At 52.6% G+C, this 15,802-nt stretch overlaps 1 protein-coding gene and 1 non-coding gene across 5 annotated transcripts in view; both read right to left on the bottom strand.

Moving 5' to 3' along the window:
* Window positions 1-15,537, bottom strand: part of AXIN1 (axin 1) — a 69,609-nt gene extending 54,072 nt beyond the window's left edge. For 2 of the 4 annotated variants that reach the window (XM_039478016.2, XM_039478017.2), the window contains exons 1-2: window positions 15,178-15,537; window positions 6,691-7,652 (exon numbers count right to left, since the gene is read on the bottom strand). In XM_039478016.2, the coding sequence (XP_039333950.1) occupies window positions 6,691-7,568 (878 nt within the window). In that variant the 5' untranslated portion in view covers window positions 7,569-7,652; window positions 15,178-15,537. Of the gene's footprint in view, window positions 1-6,690; window positions 7,653-8,981; window positions 9,211-15,177 lie in introns of those variants that run through there. The other 2 variants (XM_074381832.1, XM_074381831.1) reach the window with 2 other exon arrangements.
* On the bottom strand, window positions 1,297-1,401 carry LOC120367427 (U6 spliceosomal RNA). The gene has a single exon (XR_005581817.1). It is a non-coding gene; the product is annotated as a U6 spliceosomal RNA (small nuclear RNA).
* Window positions 15,538-15,802: the final 265 nt, after the last annotated feature.

Here is a 15,802-nt window from a genome sequence, read left to right as displayed (position 1 = left end):
AGCACTTCGGGAGGTCAAGGCGGGTGGATCACGAGGTCAAGAGATCGAGACCATCCTGGTCAACATGGTGAAACCCCGTCTCTACTAAAAATACAAAAAGTTAGCTGGGCATGGTGGCGCATGCCTGTAATCCCAGCTACTCAGGAGGCTGAGGCAGGAGAATTGCCTGAACCCAGGAGGCTGAGGTTGCGGTGAGCCGAGATCGCACCATTGCACTCCAGCCTGGGTAACAAGAGTGAAACTCCGTCTCAAAAAAACAAAACAAAACAAAACAAAACATGGTTCTTCTATCCACTTTTCTTGGACATCCACAAAGAAACTTCTCTTTGGGCTGGGAATGGTGGCTCACACCTGCAACCCCTGCACTTTGGGAGGCTGGAGCAGGCACATCACTTGAGGTCAGGAGTTCAAAACCAGCCTGGCCAACAGAGTGAAACCCTGTCTCCACTAAAAATACAAAAAACATTAGCCAGGCCTGGTGGCAGGCACCTGTAATCCCAGCTACCGGGGAGGCTGAGGCAAGAAAACTGCTTGAACCTGGGAGGCAGAGGCTGCAGTGAGCTGAGATCGTGCCACTGCACTCCAGCCTGGGTGACTGAGCAAGACTCCGTCTTAAAAAAAAAAAAAAAAAAAAAAAAACAAAACCAATTTCTCTTTAGATCTGCTCAAACAGAGGAAGTGAATATCCCAAAGCAGACTAGAAAGCCTGGACCCAGACAAGGGAAGCTGGGCAAGGGGCGGGGTGGCTCACAAGCATGTGTGCCCTCTCTGCACCACAGCAGAGGTCCCCTTAACAAGACAAGCCTGAGGGTGACCCCACCCGGGGCCACCCCCTTTGCATGGGAAGCAGAGTTCACCCTCTCAACACAGCCCCTCTGCACTCGGTAGCTTCACCAGCGCCACCGCCTGAAGTCCAAGATCAGAAACCCAAGATCAGTCTTTCACAGAAAACTGCACACATTTTGAGTGCTTTGTCTCTCTTTTTCTTTCTTAGAATATTATACATTTTTTTTAATTGCATTTTAGGTTTTAGGGTACATGTGAAGAACATGCAAGACTGTTGCACAGGTACACACATGGCAGTGTGGTTTGCTGCCTTCCTCTCCATCACCTGTATCTGGCATTTCTCCCCATGCTGTCTCTCCCCAACTCCCCACCCCCCACTGTCCCTCTCCTATTTCCCCCCCCCGACAGACCCCAGTGTGTGTTGCTACCCTCCCTGTGCCCATGTGTTCTCATTGTTCAACACCCACCTATGAGTGAGAACATGCAGTGTTTGATTTTCTGTTCTTGTGTAAAAATATGGAGCGCTTCAGGAATCTGCGTGTCATCCTTGCACAGGGGCCATGCTAATCTCCGTATCATTCCAATTTTTAGTATATGTGCTGCTGAAGTGAGCATTCTCTCTCTCTCTCTCTTTTTTAACAATTTCCTCTCTTCACCTTTCAGGTCATTACCAGAAACAGCCAATAAACTAATGGGCAGGTCAGATGGTTCCTCAGGTAGCCCTGTGAGAACCTGAACAGCAGGGGCTGGCTGCCCACCTTGAAAAGGACCCACTGGTCCCCTGAGCAGCTGAGCTCCACGAACCAGGAGCCCAAGACAAGCTACCGTGTTACTCCTGCTGTGGACACATCTGTGGTCCCCTATCTGGCCACAGCCACACTGACCAGCCCTACCCATAACAAGTGCCTCACTGGGCTGGCCCGGGAAGATACAAGAAAATCCCTAGGAAGACCCTGTCCCCAGCAAGCTGCCCAGCCAGCTAGGAAGGTCAGGGCAGTCAACAGAAGGCACCAGCGGTGAGGGCTGCACGCCTGACCAAGCACATCTGGCAGAGGCGTGCAAGGCCAGCCCTGAAGGCCACCTGGTGGGCCGAGCCACCCTGAAGGGGAGCAGACCCTAAGCCTGCCAGCCAGGGAGTGCAGGCCCTAGGCCTCCTGCCTGACCACTCAGTACACAGCAAAACCTGCCTGACAATTCACACTGCTGAAATAACCCAGCCAGTTCTGTACAAGGTTCCAGTGACAATGAGAACCAAGACCCAAAAGTGCAGAAAATGTTCCCAAAGAAGCAGAACTGGGGAGCTAGGGAGGAACCCCGTGAAACCCTGGCCCAGGAGCTCAAAATGACAGTGGATGAGTGGGACAAATGCAGACAAGGGCCAGGAACGGAGCTCTTTCCCAGGCTAAGACACAGACCTCAGCAAAACATCTCACTTTCCTCAAATCAAGTATGTGAAAGCACCACGCGGCTCACACACGGACCAACAAGAACCCGCACCCAGGCCCGCACAACTGGAAGCCTGTGCCTCGGCGCGGGGAAGGAGTGACTGCAGCCAACGGCACAGCAAAGCAGGCCCCAGGACAGAGGGGCCAGCAGCCAAGGCCCAGCCCTCCTGTGCTGGACACAACCCTTCTGAACGCTGCTCCACGCAGAGTCCACCCTCGGACAGTTAAGCTGCCCTTCATGGGAAACGCATCCCCTAACACGCGAGGCCTAAGCTCCAGGTCCTGTTTTGGCAGCAGTGCTCGCCAGCTGCCTGTTCAGTACCCACTCTCCTCTGCCCTTTGTGTTACCCCAGCCTTCCTTTGGAGGACCACCCGTGGCTCCCCACTGGGGAGTAGCCATCTGCCCGGCTGGAGCACCCCACTTTCCTTCAGGAGTGGCCCTCCTGCACAGCCCCCACCCACGCCGTCTGACTGTGCAGGGACAGGCAGGACACAGCGGCACAGGGTGCCACTCCTCAGAGCAATGGCAGGCCTGTCCTTCAGAGCTGCAGGAAGCATCTGTAACAAGGGAACCCAGAGCCCAAGGTCACTGCAGCAGCCACCTCCAACACAAAGCCCATGAAGCTGGCCACTGGGCAAGCCAAGTCAGGCTGGCACAAAGCAAAGGTGCTAGGCCCTGACCAAGGCACACCTGAGGCTCTGCCTCAACAGCTCCCTTCAGGCTTGAGCCCAGGTGGGTGGGTTTCCACTACTTCTGACCAACCTACTGCACCCTCATCCCTGACTTCACAGGACAAACAGAAGGGCGAAGCGTGAGGAACACACACTAGACTACATGCCCTGTCCGTGCTGAGAACCAGCCATCCAGCATCAGAGATCTTTACACCACAAAGCTGCACCACGGCCACCTCCCACAGAGGATCCCACTGCACACAGGACTCCTGAGCCCCAGGGTCCTCGGCCACCAGCAGCCCCACAGCAGGCAAGTGAGGACCCTAACTGGGTAGACACAGCTACACAAAATTCGACAAGAGAAGCCAATGTATTCCATTAATTTCATAACAAACGTTGCTTGCTACAAATACAGCAAATCAAGGACAGACGGTGAAGTTACTGCTCACGAACCAGGAGTCCAAGGCCAGCCGCCATGTTGCTCCTGCTGAACAGCAGAAATCAGAACTGAGCTTCTATTTTTCCTGCAGCCCAGCCCTCAACTTTAGTCTCATCTTAAAAATAACCAGCTGGGAGCTGGGTGCGGTGGCTCAAGCCTGTAATCCCAGCACTTTGGAAGGCTGAGGCGGGTGGATCACGAGGTCAAGAGATCGAGACCATCCTGGTCAACACGGTGAAACCCCATTTCTACTAAAAATACAAAACATTAGCTGGACATGGTGGCATGTGCCTGTAGTCCCAGCTACTCAGGAGGCTGAGGCAGGAGAATTGCCTGAACCCAGGAGGCGGAGGTTGCAGTGAGCCAAGATCACGCCATTGCACTCCAGCCTGGGTAACAAGAGTGAAACTCCGTCACCAAAAAAAAAAAAAAAAAACAGTTGGGGCCGGGCGCAGTGGCTCACGCCTATAATTCCAACTACCAGGGAGGCTGAGGCAGGCGGATCTCTTGAGGTCCAAGACCAGACTGGTTCGACACCAGACCAGCCAATGTGGTAAAACCCTGTGCTACTAAAAATACAAAAAATTAGCCGGGTGTGGTGGCGCAGGCCCGTAATCCCTGCTACTCAGTGACTGAGGCAGAACAGCCTGAACTCAGGAGGCGGTGGTTGCAGTGAGTTGAGATCATGCCACTGCATTCCAGTCTGGGCGATAGAGCAAGACTCCATCTCAACAAACAAACAAAATAACCAGCCGGGTGCAGTGGCTCACACCCGTAATCCCAGCACTTTGGGAGGCTAAAACAGGCAGATCACTTGAGCCCAAGAGCTTGAGACCAGCCTGGCCAAGATTGCAAAACCCCGTCTCTACTAAAAATAGAAAAATTAGCCAGGCGTGGTGACAGACACCCATCATCTCAGCTACTTGGTAGGCTGAAGCAGGAGAATCACTTAAACCCAGAAGGAAGAGGTTGCAGTGAGTCGTGACTGCACCACTGCACTTGAGCCTGGGTGACAGAGTAAGACTCCATCTCCTAAAATGCTTGCTAAATAAGCCGGGCGTGGTGGCTGACACCTGTAATCCCAGCACTTTGCAGGCCAAGGCAGGTGGATCACCTGAGGTCAGGAGTTCAAGACCAGCCTGACCAACATGGTGAAACCCCGTCTTCAAAAAAAAAAAAAACGCTTGCTAAATAAACAACACTTGGCTGGCCAGCGCGCAGTGGCTCATGCCTGTAATCCCAGCACTTTAGGAGGGCAAGGCGGGCGGATCACAAGGTCAGGAGTTGGAAACCATACTGGCCAATATGGTGAAACCCCATCTCTACTAAAAACACAAAACAGCCTGGTGTAGTGGCGCGGGCCTGTAATCCCAGCTACTTGGGAGGGTGAGGCAGGAGAATCGCTTGAAACCGACAGCAGAGGTTGCAGTGAGCCAAGATCACATCACTGCACTCCAGCCTGAGCAAAAGAACAAACCTTCATCTTAAAAAAAAAAAAAAAAAAAAAAAAAAAGAATAAATAAAACAGCACTTGGCTAAAGACAATGAACAAAAGTTAAAAAAAAAAAATTAACCTGGACAGTCCATCTTTTTTTTTTTTAGATGGAGTTTTGCTCCTGTTGCCCAGGCAGGAGTGCAATGGCGCAGTCTCGGCTCACCCCAACCTCCGCCTCCTAGGGTCAAGCGATTCTCCTGCCTCAGCCTCCCAAGTAGTTGGGATTACAGGCGTACATCACCACACTCGGCTAATTTTCTATTTTTGTAGATATGGGGTTTCTCTACGCTGCAAGGCTGGTCTAGAACTCCAGACCTCAGGTGATCTACCCGCCTCGGCCTCCCAAAATGCTGGAATTACAGGTGTGAGCCATTGCGCCCAGCTAACAGTCCATCTTAAATCGTATCACTCAGAAATGTTTAATCCTGTGTTTATGAGCAAGTAGCCAATTTCTGTGTCACAGTAAGCTTGAAAAACTGATTCGAGTTTTAGTAACTCCATGGGAGAGTCCCAGCACATGGGGATGTGTTTTCGGAGTCTTGATTAAATCAGCAGGGGTCATGTGGATTCCAGGTTTTCAAAGTTCCACAGGCCAGAGCCTCAGGTGACGGAGCGGGAAACGCATGCGCTCTGCTCACAAGCAAAACAGACACCAGCCCGAAAGCCAAATACACCTCCAGGAACCACGCAGGGGTCACAGGGAAGGAAGCAGGAAGAAAAGGGTCCAAGGCTGAGCACCACTCTGCCCCCTCTCTGGCGGCACACACACCCCAGACGCCTGTGAGGATTGCCTCAGGGCCCAGGCTGCGTGGACCACACCACAGCACCAACGGACTATGTCAGCAAAAAAAAAAGCCCAATCTCGGAATGCCCACCATAGCCACAGGAAGTTTTCAAAGCACTCTGGCCACTCCCCACACATAAACTTCCTCCCCACTATTTCTCAGCCTCAAGAGAAGCTTAGATCATTATAAAAGCAATAATCCGGCCAGGCGCAGTGGCTCACGCCTGTGATCCTAACACTTTGGGAGGCTGAGGCGGGTGGATCACCTGAGGACGAAAGTTTGAGACCAGCCTGACCAACATGGAGAAATTTGGTATCTACCAAAAATACAAAATTAGCCAGGCGTGGTGGCACATACCTATAATCCCAGCTACTTGGGAGACTGAGGCAGGAGAATCGCTTGAACCTGGGAGGTGGAGGCTGCAGTGAGCGCAGATTGCGCCATCGCACTCCAGCCTGGGCGACAAGAGCGAAAATCCGTCTCAAAAAAAAAAGCAATAATCCAAGTCTCCAAGTCTCCAAGTATCGACGCCCTGAAACATCCACTCCTCCCTTTATTAAGCCCAAAGGATCATGTCTACCAGATAGATCCACCACCTATTTAAGAGAGTACAGATTTTACCACCGAAGGGTAAAGTTTAAATGTCATTATGACTTCTAAGAATTCTGATGTTCCTTTCTTTCTTTTTTAAAGACGGGGTTTCACCATGTTGGTCAGGCTGGTCTCGAACTCCTGACCTCAGGTGATCTGCCCGCCTTGGCCTCCAAAGTGCTTGGATTACAGGCGTGAGCCACCATGCCCGGCCAGAATTCTGATGTTCCTATTGACTGACAAAATCATCTATTTTAGTCTGTTCTCAATAAAAGTATTCTCCACATTACAGATATTTACAAAGTATCTAATGACAACAGCAAAATTATCATGAAGAAGAAACAAAACCAAAATCCAACCGCAAGGGCAGCAGGACATCCAGCGTGGGTTACAGCCCCGTCATCAGCACCTTTCCCTGGCTTGTTCTCCAGCTCCTGGAGGCGAGCACAGAAAGCAGACGCCTGGCGTCGGACTCACCTGAACTCTCTGCCTTCGCTGTACCGTCGACCGGAGGAGGCCCTCGGGGCAGCTGTCTCCAGGAGCAGCTTCTGAGGGAGTCTTCCAGGAGGAGCAGTGTCTCCGCCATCGTCCTCATCCACATCCTGGTCACATTTCCATTCCTCATCTTCGTTTAAAGTCGGCAGGTATCCAGAAATGCCCTTCCCTGTCCCTGACCCAGAGCTCTGGTCACTACAGACCTTTGGGCTCTCTGAGCCTGTCCTCGTATATTCCAAATAAATATCAGACTTAAGGAAGGAGGGGTAGGTGTTTTCCTCCATAGTGGCCTGGATTTCTGTCTGGGCCTGGTCAAACATGGCAGGATCGATCAGCTGCTTCATGATGCAGCCCTTTATGAAGCTCTTGGTGGCCGGCTTGGTCTGCCGGGACACGATGCCATTGTTATCAAGGATGTACTTTCGGTAGATGGCTCTGGCCAGCTTCAGCCTCTTCTCCTCGTTCGAGTCACAGGGCTCCAGCTTCCTGAAGCCAGTGCAGGCAAACCAGAAGTCCAGCAAGTCGGCACAGCCCTCCTGCTTCAGGAAAGTCCTGAACAGGCTTATCCCATCTTGATCATCCAGCAGGGAGTGCAGTGACTCAGCCCACTTCAAGTACGGTGGGGTGGGGGAGGCACTGCCCTCAGGCTCATACCCCAGGTCCAGATCCGAACGCCTGGGAGTGGCGGTCGAAGTCTCACCTTTAATGCCAACACCTTTCCCGGAGCAGAAACTGTAGCTGGTGGGCCTTGGGTCTGTGGACACCAGTTCTCCCTCCTCACCAGGCACTGGGGGTCGGGGAGCATCTTCGGTGAAACTTGCTCCAAGGTCCAAGGGGAAACCCTGCTCCTGGACATTCATTTTGGGACTCTGTGCGTCAATGCACAATGAGCGCTGCACCCTAATACATCAGTACTTAACAGCTCCAAAGTCAATCAATCTGTCCTGTTGAAACCATTAAGAGGACAAGGATTAGGAAAGGTGGCTCCATGAAACATGGCCAGAGCTTTTCTCAAGACAAGACTCGTGATGACGCCCTCCCACTCAAACTTAAAGCAAGAAACTCAGTTGAAATTTTCAGTCAAGGTGTATTTTGGCTACAAGCATTGTTCTACATTAAAGCAATTTCTGGAAACGTTTACAACTACTGGAATACCTCTCATGCTAAGAAGGGAATGCCCCGGACATGGGAATACCACTCCTCATACGTGTCCCTGCACACACCACACAGAGGCTGGCAGCCTGAGCAGCTCCCCCCTCAGCTGCAGAGCTGAGTGAGGGGAAGGAAAGCTGCTTCTAGTCCTGACTGTGCATAAACCTGAGTGAGGGCTGGACCCTCACAAGTAGATGGAGACAACTTCTCCACCGGCCTCGGCAACACTCAGAAAGGAAGGCTCACTAGAGCACCCAAGGCAGGCAGGCATCTTCTGAGCCCATGCCCTCCAGCTCACAGTGCGGTGTCCTGCCTGCCGCGTCACTTCACACATGGCACATCTCGCAACATGTGAGCACACACTGCAGAGTGTTCCTCTGGCTCTCAGCACACGCCTCAGAGCAGTCAATCATGGGTCACCTTCAGCACCATCAACCAAGGGATCAAGGACACCATCCACACCCACAGAGGCGCTCTGACACCATCGCTTGAGATAATCTTGAAGTGTGCTGTCAGAAAGCTGCACCTGACTCTTAAAAGCCTCTCTCATGAGGACAGTATCCTTCAGACAGCAAACAGTAATTGGATACTTCAAGGAACAGGGAAGGCACAGAATAAAATGAAATTCAAATACAATTTTTAGCTAAAGAAGCTATAGCTGACTTCACTCCTCAAGCTGAAAACCAAACCACCCACCCTCTTAGACATCAGGGAACTACAGAATCTGCTGCTGCTGCTGCTGAAAAGCCTGCCTCGGGTGTGCAAAAGAGACGAGATAAGGGCTCCCACAGAACCCTCTGCCACGGTCTGTGGTCCTTCCTGTCACGTCCTACAGGAGCCCAGGAGCTCGGGCTATGCCACTCAACCCAGCCACACCAGTGACTGAAACACAGACTGCCATTTCAGTGGTCCGGGCGAAAAGTGGCTGGAGAGAAGGCTTTACAGGAACACACTGGGCTCAAAAGCCTGGAGTGCTAAACAAGCCGCAGGGTACAAACAAAACCCTAAAGCCCAGGACCAACTCAAGGGGGCTCTCCTAGCCACCACTCCACAGTTGTCCCTGGTCTACACGGATGGAATCTGTCCCCCACACCAACTTTCTCACGTTGCACACATGTTACCTGCCAACAGCTGCTTACAGCTGGAAACAAGAAGGATCCACAGAGCCAGGCGTGGTGTTATGCAGCTGCAGTCCCAGCTACTCTGGAGGCTAAGGCTGAAGGATCCCTTGAGCCCACGAGTTCAAGACTAACCTGGGCAACATAGTGAGACCCAATCTCTACAAAAAAAAAAAAAATTTTTTTTTTGAGACAGAGTCTCACTCTGTCGCCAGCCGAAGTGCAGTGGTGAGATCTCGGCTCACTGCAACCTCCACCTCCCAGGTTCAAGCGATTCTCCTGCCTCAGCCTCCCGAGTAGTGAGGACGAGTGGTGTGCGCCACCATGCCACCATGCCTAGCTAATTTTTGTATTTTTAGTAGACACAGGGTTCTACCATGTTGGCCAGGATGGTCTTGATCCCTTGACCTCATGATCCACCCGCCTTGGCCTCCCAAAGCGCCGGGATTACGGGTGTGAGCCACCATGCCCAGCAAAAAGTCAAAAACTTTCTTAATTAGCCAGGTATGGTGGTGTATATCTGTAGTCCCAGCTACTTGGAAGGCTGAGGCAAGAGAATCACTTGAGCCCAGGAGTTCAAGGCTGTCGTAAGCTATAATCACACATCCCTGCACTCCAGCCTGGGCGATAGAGCAAGGTCTGGTCTCTAAAAACATAAAATAGGCCCGGTGCAGTGGCTCATGCTTGTAATCCCAGTACTTTGGGAGGCTGAGGCAGGCGGATCACCTGAGATCAGGAGTTTGAGACCAGCCTGGACAACATGGCAAAACCTCATCTCTACTAAAAATACAAAACTTAGGCTGGTCTGAGTGCAGTGGTGTTAACAACTAATTGATCACAACCAGTTACAGATTTCTTTGTTCCTTCTCCACTCCCACTGCTTCACTTGACTAGCCTTAAAAAAAAAAAAAAAAAAATTTAGGCCAGGCGCGGTGGCTCAAGCCTGTAATCCCAGCACTTTGGGAGGCCGAGGCGGGTGGATCATGAGGTCAAGAGATCAAGACCATCCCGGTCAACATGGTGAAACCCCGTATCTACTAAAAATACAAAAAATTAGCTGGGCATGGTGGTGTGTGCCTGTAATCCCAGCTACTTGGGAGGCTGAGGCAGGAGAACTGCCTGAACCCAGGAGGTGGAGGCTGCGGTGAGCCGAGATCGCGCCATTGTACTCCAGCCTGGGTAACAAGAGCGAAACTCCGCCTAAAAAAAAAAAAATTTTTTTTAAGAAATACAAAAATTAGATGGGCATAGTGGCAGGCGCCTGTAATCCCAGCTACTCAGGAGGCTGAGACAGGAGAATCACTTGAACCCGGGAGGTGGAGGTTGTAGTGAGAGATCATGCCATTGCACTGCAGCCTGGGAGACGAGCGAAACTCCATCTCAAATAATAAAATAAGCCGGGCTTGCTGGCTCACACCTATAATCCCAGCACTTTGGGAGGCCGAGGCAGGCGGATCACGAGGTCAGGAGTTCAAGACCAGCCTGACCAACATGGTGAAACGCCGTCTCTACTAAAATACAAAAATTAGCTAAGCATGGTGGCAGGTGCCTGTTAATCACAGCTAGTCAGGAAACTAAGGCAAGAGAATCACTTGAACCTGGGAGGTGCAGGACGCAGTGAGCCCAGATCACACCAACGCACTCTAGCCTGGGCAACAGAGTGAGACTCCACCTCAAAAAATAAAGTAGGCCAGGCACAGCCGCTCATGCCTGTAATCCCAGCACTTTCGGGGGCACAGGCAACAGATGACCTGAGGTCGGGAGTTCAAGACCAGTCTGATCAACATGGAGAAACCCCGTTGCTACTAAAAAAAAAAATACAGCCAGGTGCAGTGGCTCACGCCTGTAATCCCAGCACTTTGGGAGGTCGAGGTGGGTGGATCACGAGGTCAAGAGATCAAGACCATCCTGGTCAACATGGTGAAACCCCGTCTCTACTAAAAATACAAAACTCAGCTGGGCATGGTGGCGCACGCCTGTAGTCCCAGCTACTCGAGAGGCTGAGGCAGGAGAATTGCCTGAACCCAGGAGGCGGAGGTTGCGGTGAGCCGAGATCGGGCCATTGCACTCCAGCCTGGGTAACAAGAGCGAAACTCCGTCTCAAAAAAAAAAAAAAAAAATACAAAATTAGCCGGGCATGGTGGCGCATGCCTGTAATCCCAGCTACTTGGGAGGCTGAGGCAGAAAAATCACTTGAACCTCATAGGCAGAGGTTGCAGTGAGCCGAGATCGCACCATTGCACTACAGCCTGGGCAACAAGAGCAAAACTCCGTTTCCAAAAAAAATAATAAAAATAAAAATAAAATAAGTAAATAAATAAGCGGCCAGGCACAGTAGCTCACACCTGTAATTTCAATATTTTGGGAGGCCAAGGCAAGTGGATTGCCTGAGGTTGGGAGTTTGAGACCAGCCTGACCAACACGGAGAAACTCTGTCTCTACTAAAAAAAAAAAAAAAATACAAAATTAGTCAGGTGTGGTGGCGCATACCTGCAATCCCAGCCACTAGGGAGGGTGAGGCAGAACAATCACTTGAACCCAGGAGGTGGAGGATGCAGTGAGCAGAGATCACGCCACTGGACTCCAGCCTCAGTGGCAGGTACAAAACCCCATCTCTAATAATAATAATAATAATAATAATAATAATAATAATAATACAAAAACAAGGGGCCAGGCGCGGTGGCTCAAGCCTCTAATCCCAGCACTTTGGGAGGCCGAGGCGGGAGGATCACGAGGTCAAGAGATCAAGACCATCCTGGCTAACATGGTGAAACCCCGTCTCTACTAAAAAATTACAAAAATTAGCTGGGCATGGTGGCGCCCACCTGTAGTCCCAGCTACTTGGGAGGCTGAGGCAGGAGAATTGCTTGAACCCAGGAGGAGGAGGTTGCAGTGAGCCGAGATTGCGCCACTGCACTCTAGCCTGGTGCCTAGCAACAAAGCAAGACCCTGTCTCAAAAAAATAGATAATAATAATAATAAAGCAGAAAATAAATAAGCACCCACAGATAGAGGATGGGTTGCAACTATGTGCCCCTCAGTAACATTTCAGCAGCTAATGACTTTTTGTGAAAATGCTGGGTGGTGTGTAATCTCGGCCTCAGCAGGAACACACCGTTTCTAAAGGTCAAGGCCCCATGGGCTGTGACATCCTGCAGCTCACAGAGCATTTGAGCTGCAGTCATTCTTGGAGCCCCATCACATGGAGGGAGCCCCCGGGATGTGGGCATCTCCACGCTAGCTCCCAGTCATCTATCCTCCTGCCTGGGATGCCGTCACAGGAAAGCAGGCCTGCACCCTGACCGCCTGAGCCTTGCCCTCACACAGATGCACCACTCAGTAGCTTTAGGAAGAACCAAGTCACTGGAAACCAGAAAGTGACTAGCGAGAGAGTTTTCAGATGGAAGGCTAACCACAAGTCGCCGTCATGCTCTTGTAAGGACCTTACGTTTTCTGTGTTTTAGTAGCAGCAGGACCCACAGCACCTTGCACAAGGTCTTGCAACTAATGGGCACCAATAAATATTTAATTCGCTGATATAAGAGACAAAGACATTTGTCACAGATGCGAAACGTTGGCTCTCTACAGATGCTGAACTACTGTGCTACAGAAAATAGGGGCAAATTCTTCCAAAACTAATGGGGTTTTTTGTTGCTTTTTTTTGTTGTTGTTATTTTGAGACAGGATCTCGCTCTGTGGCCCAGGTTAGAAGGCAGTGGCACGATCTCAGCTCACGGCAGCCTCCACTTCCCAGGCTCAAGCAATTCTCCAGTTTCAGTATCTGAAGTGGCTGGGACTACAGGCACGAGCCACCAACGCCCGGCTAATTTTTGTTCTTTTTGTAGAGATGAAGTTTCACCAAGTTGCCCAGGCTAGTCTCAAACTCCTGAGATCAAAGCAATACATCCGCCTTGGCCTCCCAAAGTGTTGAGACTACAGGTGTGAGCCACCTCACCTGGCCCCAAAACTCATGATTTTTTTGAGACTGAGTTTCACTCTGATTGCCCAGGCTGGAGTGCAATGGTACCATCTCGGCTCGCTGCAACCTCTGTCTCCCGAGTTCAAACAATTCTCCTGCCTCAGCCTCCCAAGTAGCTGGGACTATAGGAACGCACCACCACACCACGCTAATTTTTGTGTTTTTAGTAGATATGGGGTTTCACCATATTGGCCAGGCTGGTCTCAATCTCTTGACTTCATGATCCACCCGCCTGGGCCTCCCAAAGTGCTGGGATTATAGGCATGAGCCACTGTGTCCTGCCCAAAACTAATGTTTGAATTCATTTGTGACCCAAGTCCACTCTATTATTTTACGCTATTTTTCAGAGCCCAGAAGAAAATTTTTTTATAATCGTATGTATTTTTGGCTGTCAACTGAGAGAAGACTTTTTGGTGTCCCTGGAAGCATACGAACCCTTCTACAAATTAGTACTGTTGTTGAAACATGTCCCAGTTCCCAAAATCTCTGGGCTCCCACAGGGAAGCACGCCAAGCATGTCGTGTATACACCCCCCCACACACACACACCCATAAAGCAGCTATATTAACTCAGGTGAGCCTCAAATGCCCACAAGCACTGGATCTGGCCCACAGCCTGTAGCTACCATCAATAAAGTGACTCCACAAAAGGGGTAGGGTGCCTACAAGTCTGATACTGTATTTAAAATTCCCTTCAGTCACTGCTAAGGCATACAGCCCGGGGACCATGGCAGCAAACTCAATGCTACATGCGTGTGTATACATTTATTTTACCCAAATGTAACTTTTGACATCTTGATTTACATAGAGTATGCATATAACAGAGTGACTCTGACATTTTCCCAACCGTCCATTGATTAAACTCTTGAAGGTTCAGAGCTACTATTTCACGTGTAATTTGTACCCCCATCACCTAAGTTCCCAATGACCAATGTAATCCAAAAAAGTCTGCTTTGTTTTCTGAAACTAGAAATCCAAGTCAACAACAGCTGAAAATCAAACAAAAACACGTTTTTCATGCTTTCCCATCCTTGTCCCTGAATGGAGATCTTAAAACTGAAACCCAGCTACTGCCGAGTATCTTGGGTAGCCAGTTTCGACTGTGCTTTCTCCATAGAGCCTGTGGATCCAAGTAAGACCGAGATTCTTCCTGAAGAAGCAAAGAACAGAAGTGTGAACAAAAAGTAGGGGCTGATATGCACAGTAAGAACCCTTTGCAAATTATCATAGAAGAAGCCGGGAGCGGTGGTTCACGCCTGTAATCCCAGCACTTTGGGAGGCCCAGGAGGGCGCATCATCTGAGGTCAAGAGTTCCGGGCCAGCCTGGCCAACATGGTGAAATTCCGCCTCTACTAAAAATACAAAACTTAGCCAGGAGTGGTGGCGCATGCCTGTAATCCCAGCTACTCCGGAGGCTGAGGCAGGAGAATTGCTTGAACTCAGGAGGCGTTGGTTGCCATGAGCCATTATGCACTCCCAGCCTGAGTGACAGACCGCGACTCCGTCTAAAAAAAAAAAAAAAAACTATCCTAGAAGGGGCGGTGGTCATGCCTGTAGTCCCAGCACCTTGGGAGGCTGAGGCAGGTGGATGGCTTGAGGCCGAGAGTTCAACACCTGCTGGGCAACACAAGGACACCCCATCTCTATCAAAATAAATAAATAAATAAAATAGCTATCTTACAGATGAGCTGACAAAAATCCCGAGAGAACGGACGTATTTTCCTCTACTTTCTTCAATGCCAAACGGAAAGTTTCACTGCTCAGGCAGTGCAGTTCTGGTTTCACGGGGGGCTGAATTCCAAAGTGCGGGGCGGGGGTAAATCTAAGAACCACACCCGAGAGAGAGAGACCAGTGTTTGGGCAGCGAGGCATCGCGGAGGGTACGGACGCCCGAGCACACAGCGCCCCAGGCCAAACCCTGGCCCGGCCCGGCACGCGGCGGAGTGCCCTCCTCCCGGGCAGCCGCACTCCCGCCGACTTCGGGGAGGCGGGGAGGGCTCCAGGCCCGGCTCTGCAGACTCCGCACGCGCTGCGCGGCCCCTGCAGCTGCCCCGCGCCCTCGCACGCGCCCGAGGCCTCAGACCTCCGAGCGGCCCCCGCTGCCCGCGCGCCCACCCCCTCGGCCCCACGCGCGTCAGCCGCCCGCGCCCCCCGCCGCTTCCGGGTCCCGCCCGCCCGGCCTAGCGCGGCCTAGCCCGCCCCGGCGCCCGACCCTACTCACCCGCGCGCGGTGGCGGCGGGGCCCCGGGCCCGGCTCCCGGAGCGGCGCGGCGCGGCCCGGCCCATGCGCTTAGCGGCGGGGCGGCGGGCGGGACCCGGCGGGGGCGCGGCCCAGGACGGCCCCCATCTCGGCGGCGGCGGCTCGGCGGCCCGGAGGCGGGCTCGGGGCAGGCCGCGGGGTAGCCGCGGGGGCCCGGCCGCCACCTCCCACCCGCCCGCTCCGCGTGGACGCGGATCCGGGCCGACTCCGGCCGGCTCTGGCGGCTGCAGCGGCCACGACCGCGTCCCGAGCCGGAGCCCGAGCCCAGAGAGCCGAAGCCCAGGCCCGAGCGCCCCCGCCGGCCGCGCCCGGAAGTGCGGGGGCGGGGCCGGGGCGCCGGGACGAGGTGAGAGCGCGGGGCGGGGCCGGCAGCGAGGGGGAACGAGGTAAAGAGCGTGGGGCGGGGCTTCAGGCGAGGGACGGGACTGAAAGCGCGAGGACGCGGTGAGGATTGTGGGGCGGGGCCCACAGCGAGGGGACCAGGTGAGGAGCGCGGGGCGGGGCCGGGACGCGGGACGGGGCCGGAAGCGAGAAGACGAGGTGAAGAGCGCGGGGCGGGGCCTCGGTCTGGGGCGGGAGCCAGGGA

The sequence above is a fragment of the Saimiri boliviensis genome, chromosome 12 (assembly GCF_048565385.1).
Source record: "Saimiri boliviensis isolate mSaiBol1 chromosome 12, mSaiBol1.pri, whole genome shotgun sequence".
Taxonomy (NCBI): domain Eukaryota; kingdom Metazoa; phylum Chordata; class Mammalia; order Primates; family Cebidae; genus Saimiri; species Saimiri boliviensis.
The sequence above is the reverse complement of the archived record's forward strand: the minus strand, read 5'-3'. Positions and strand labels throughout refer to the sequence as shown.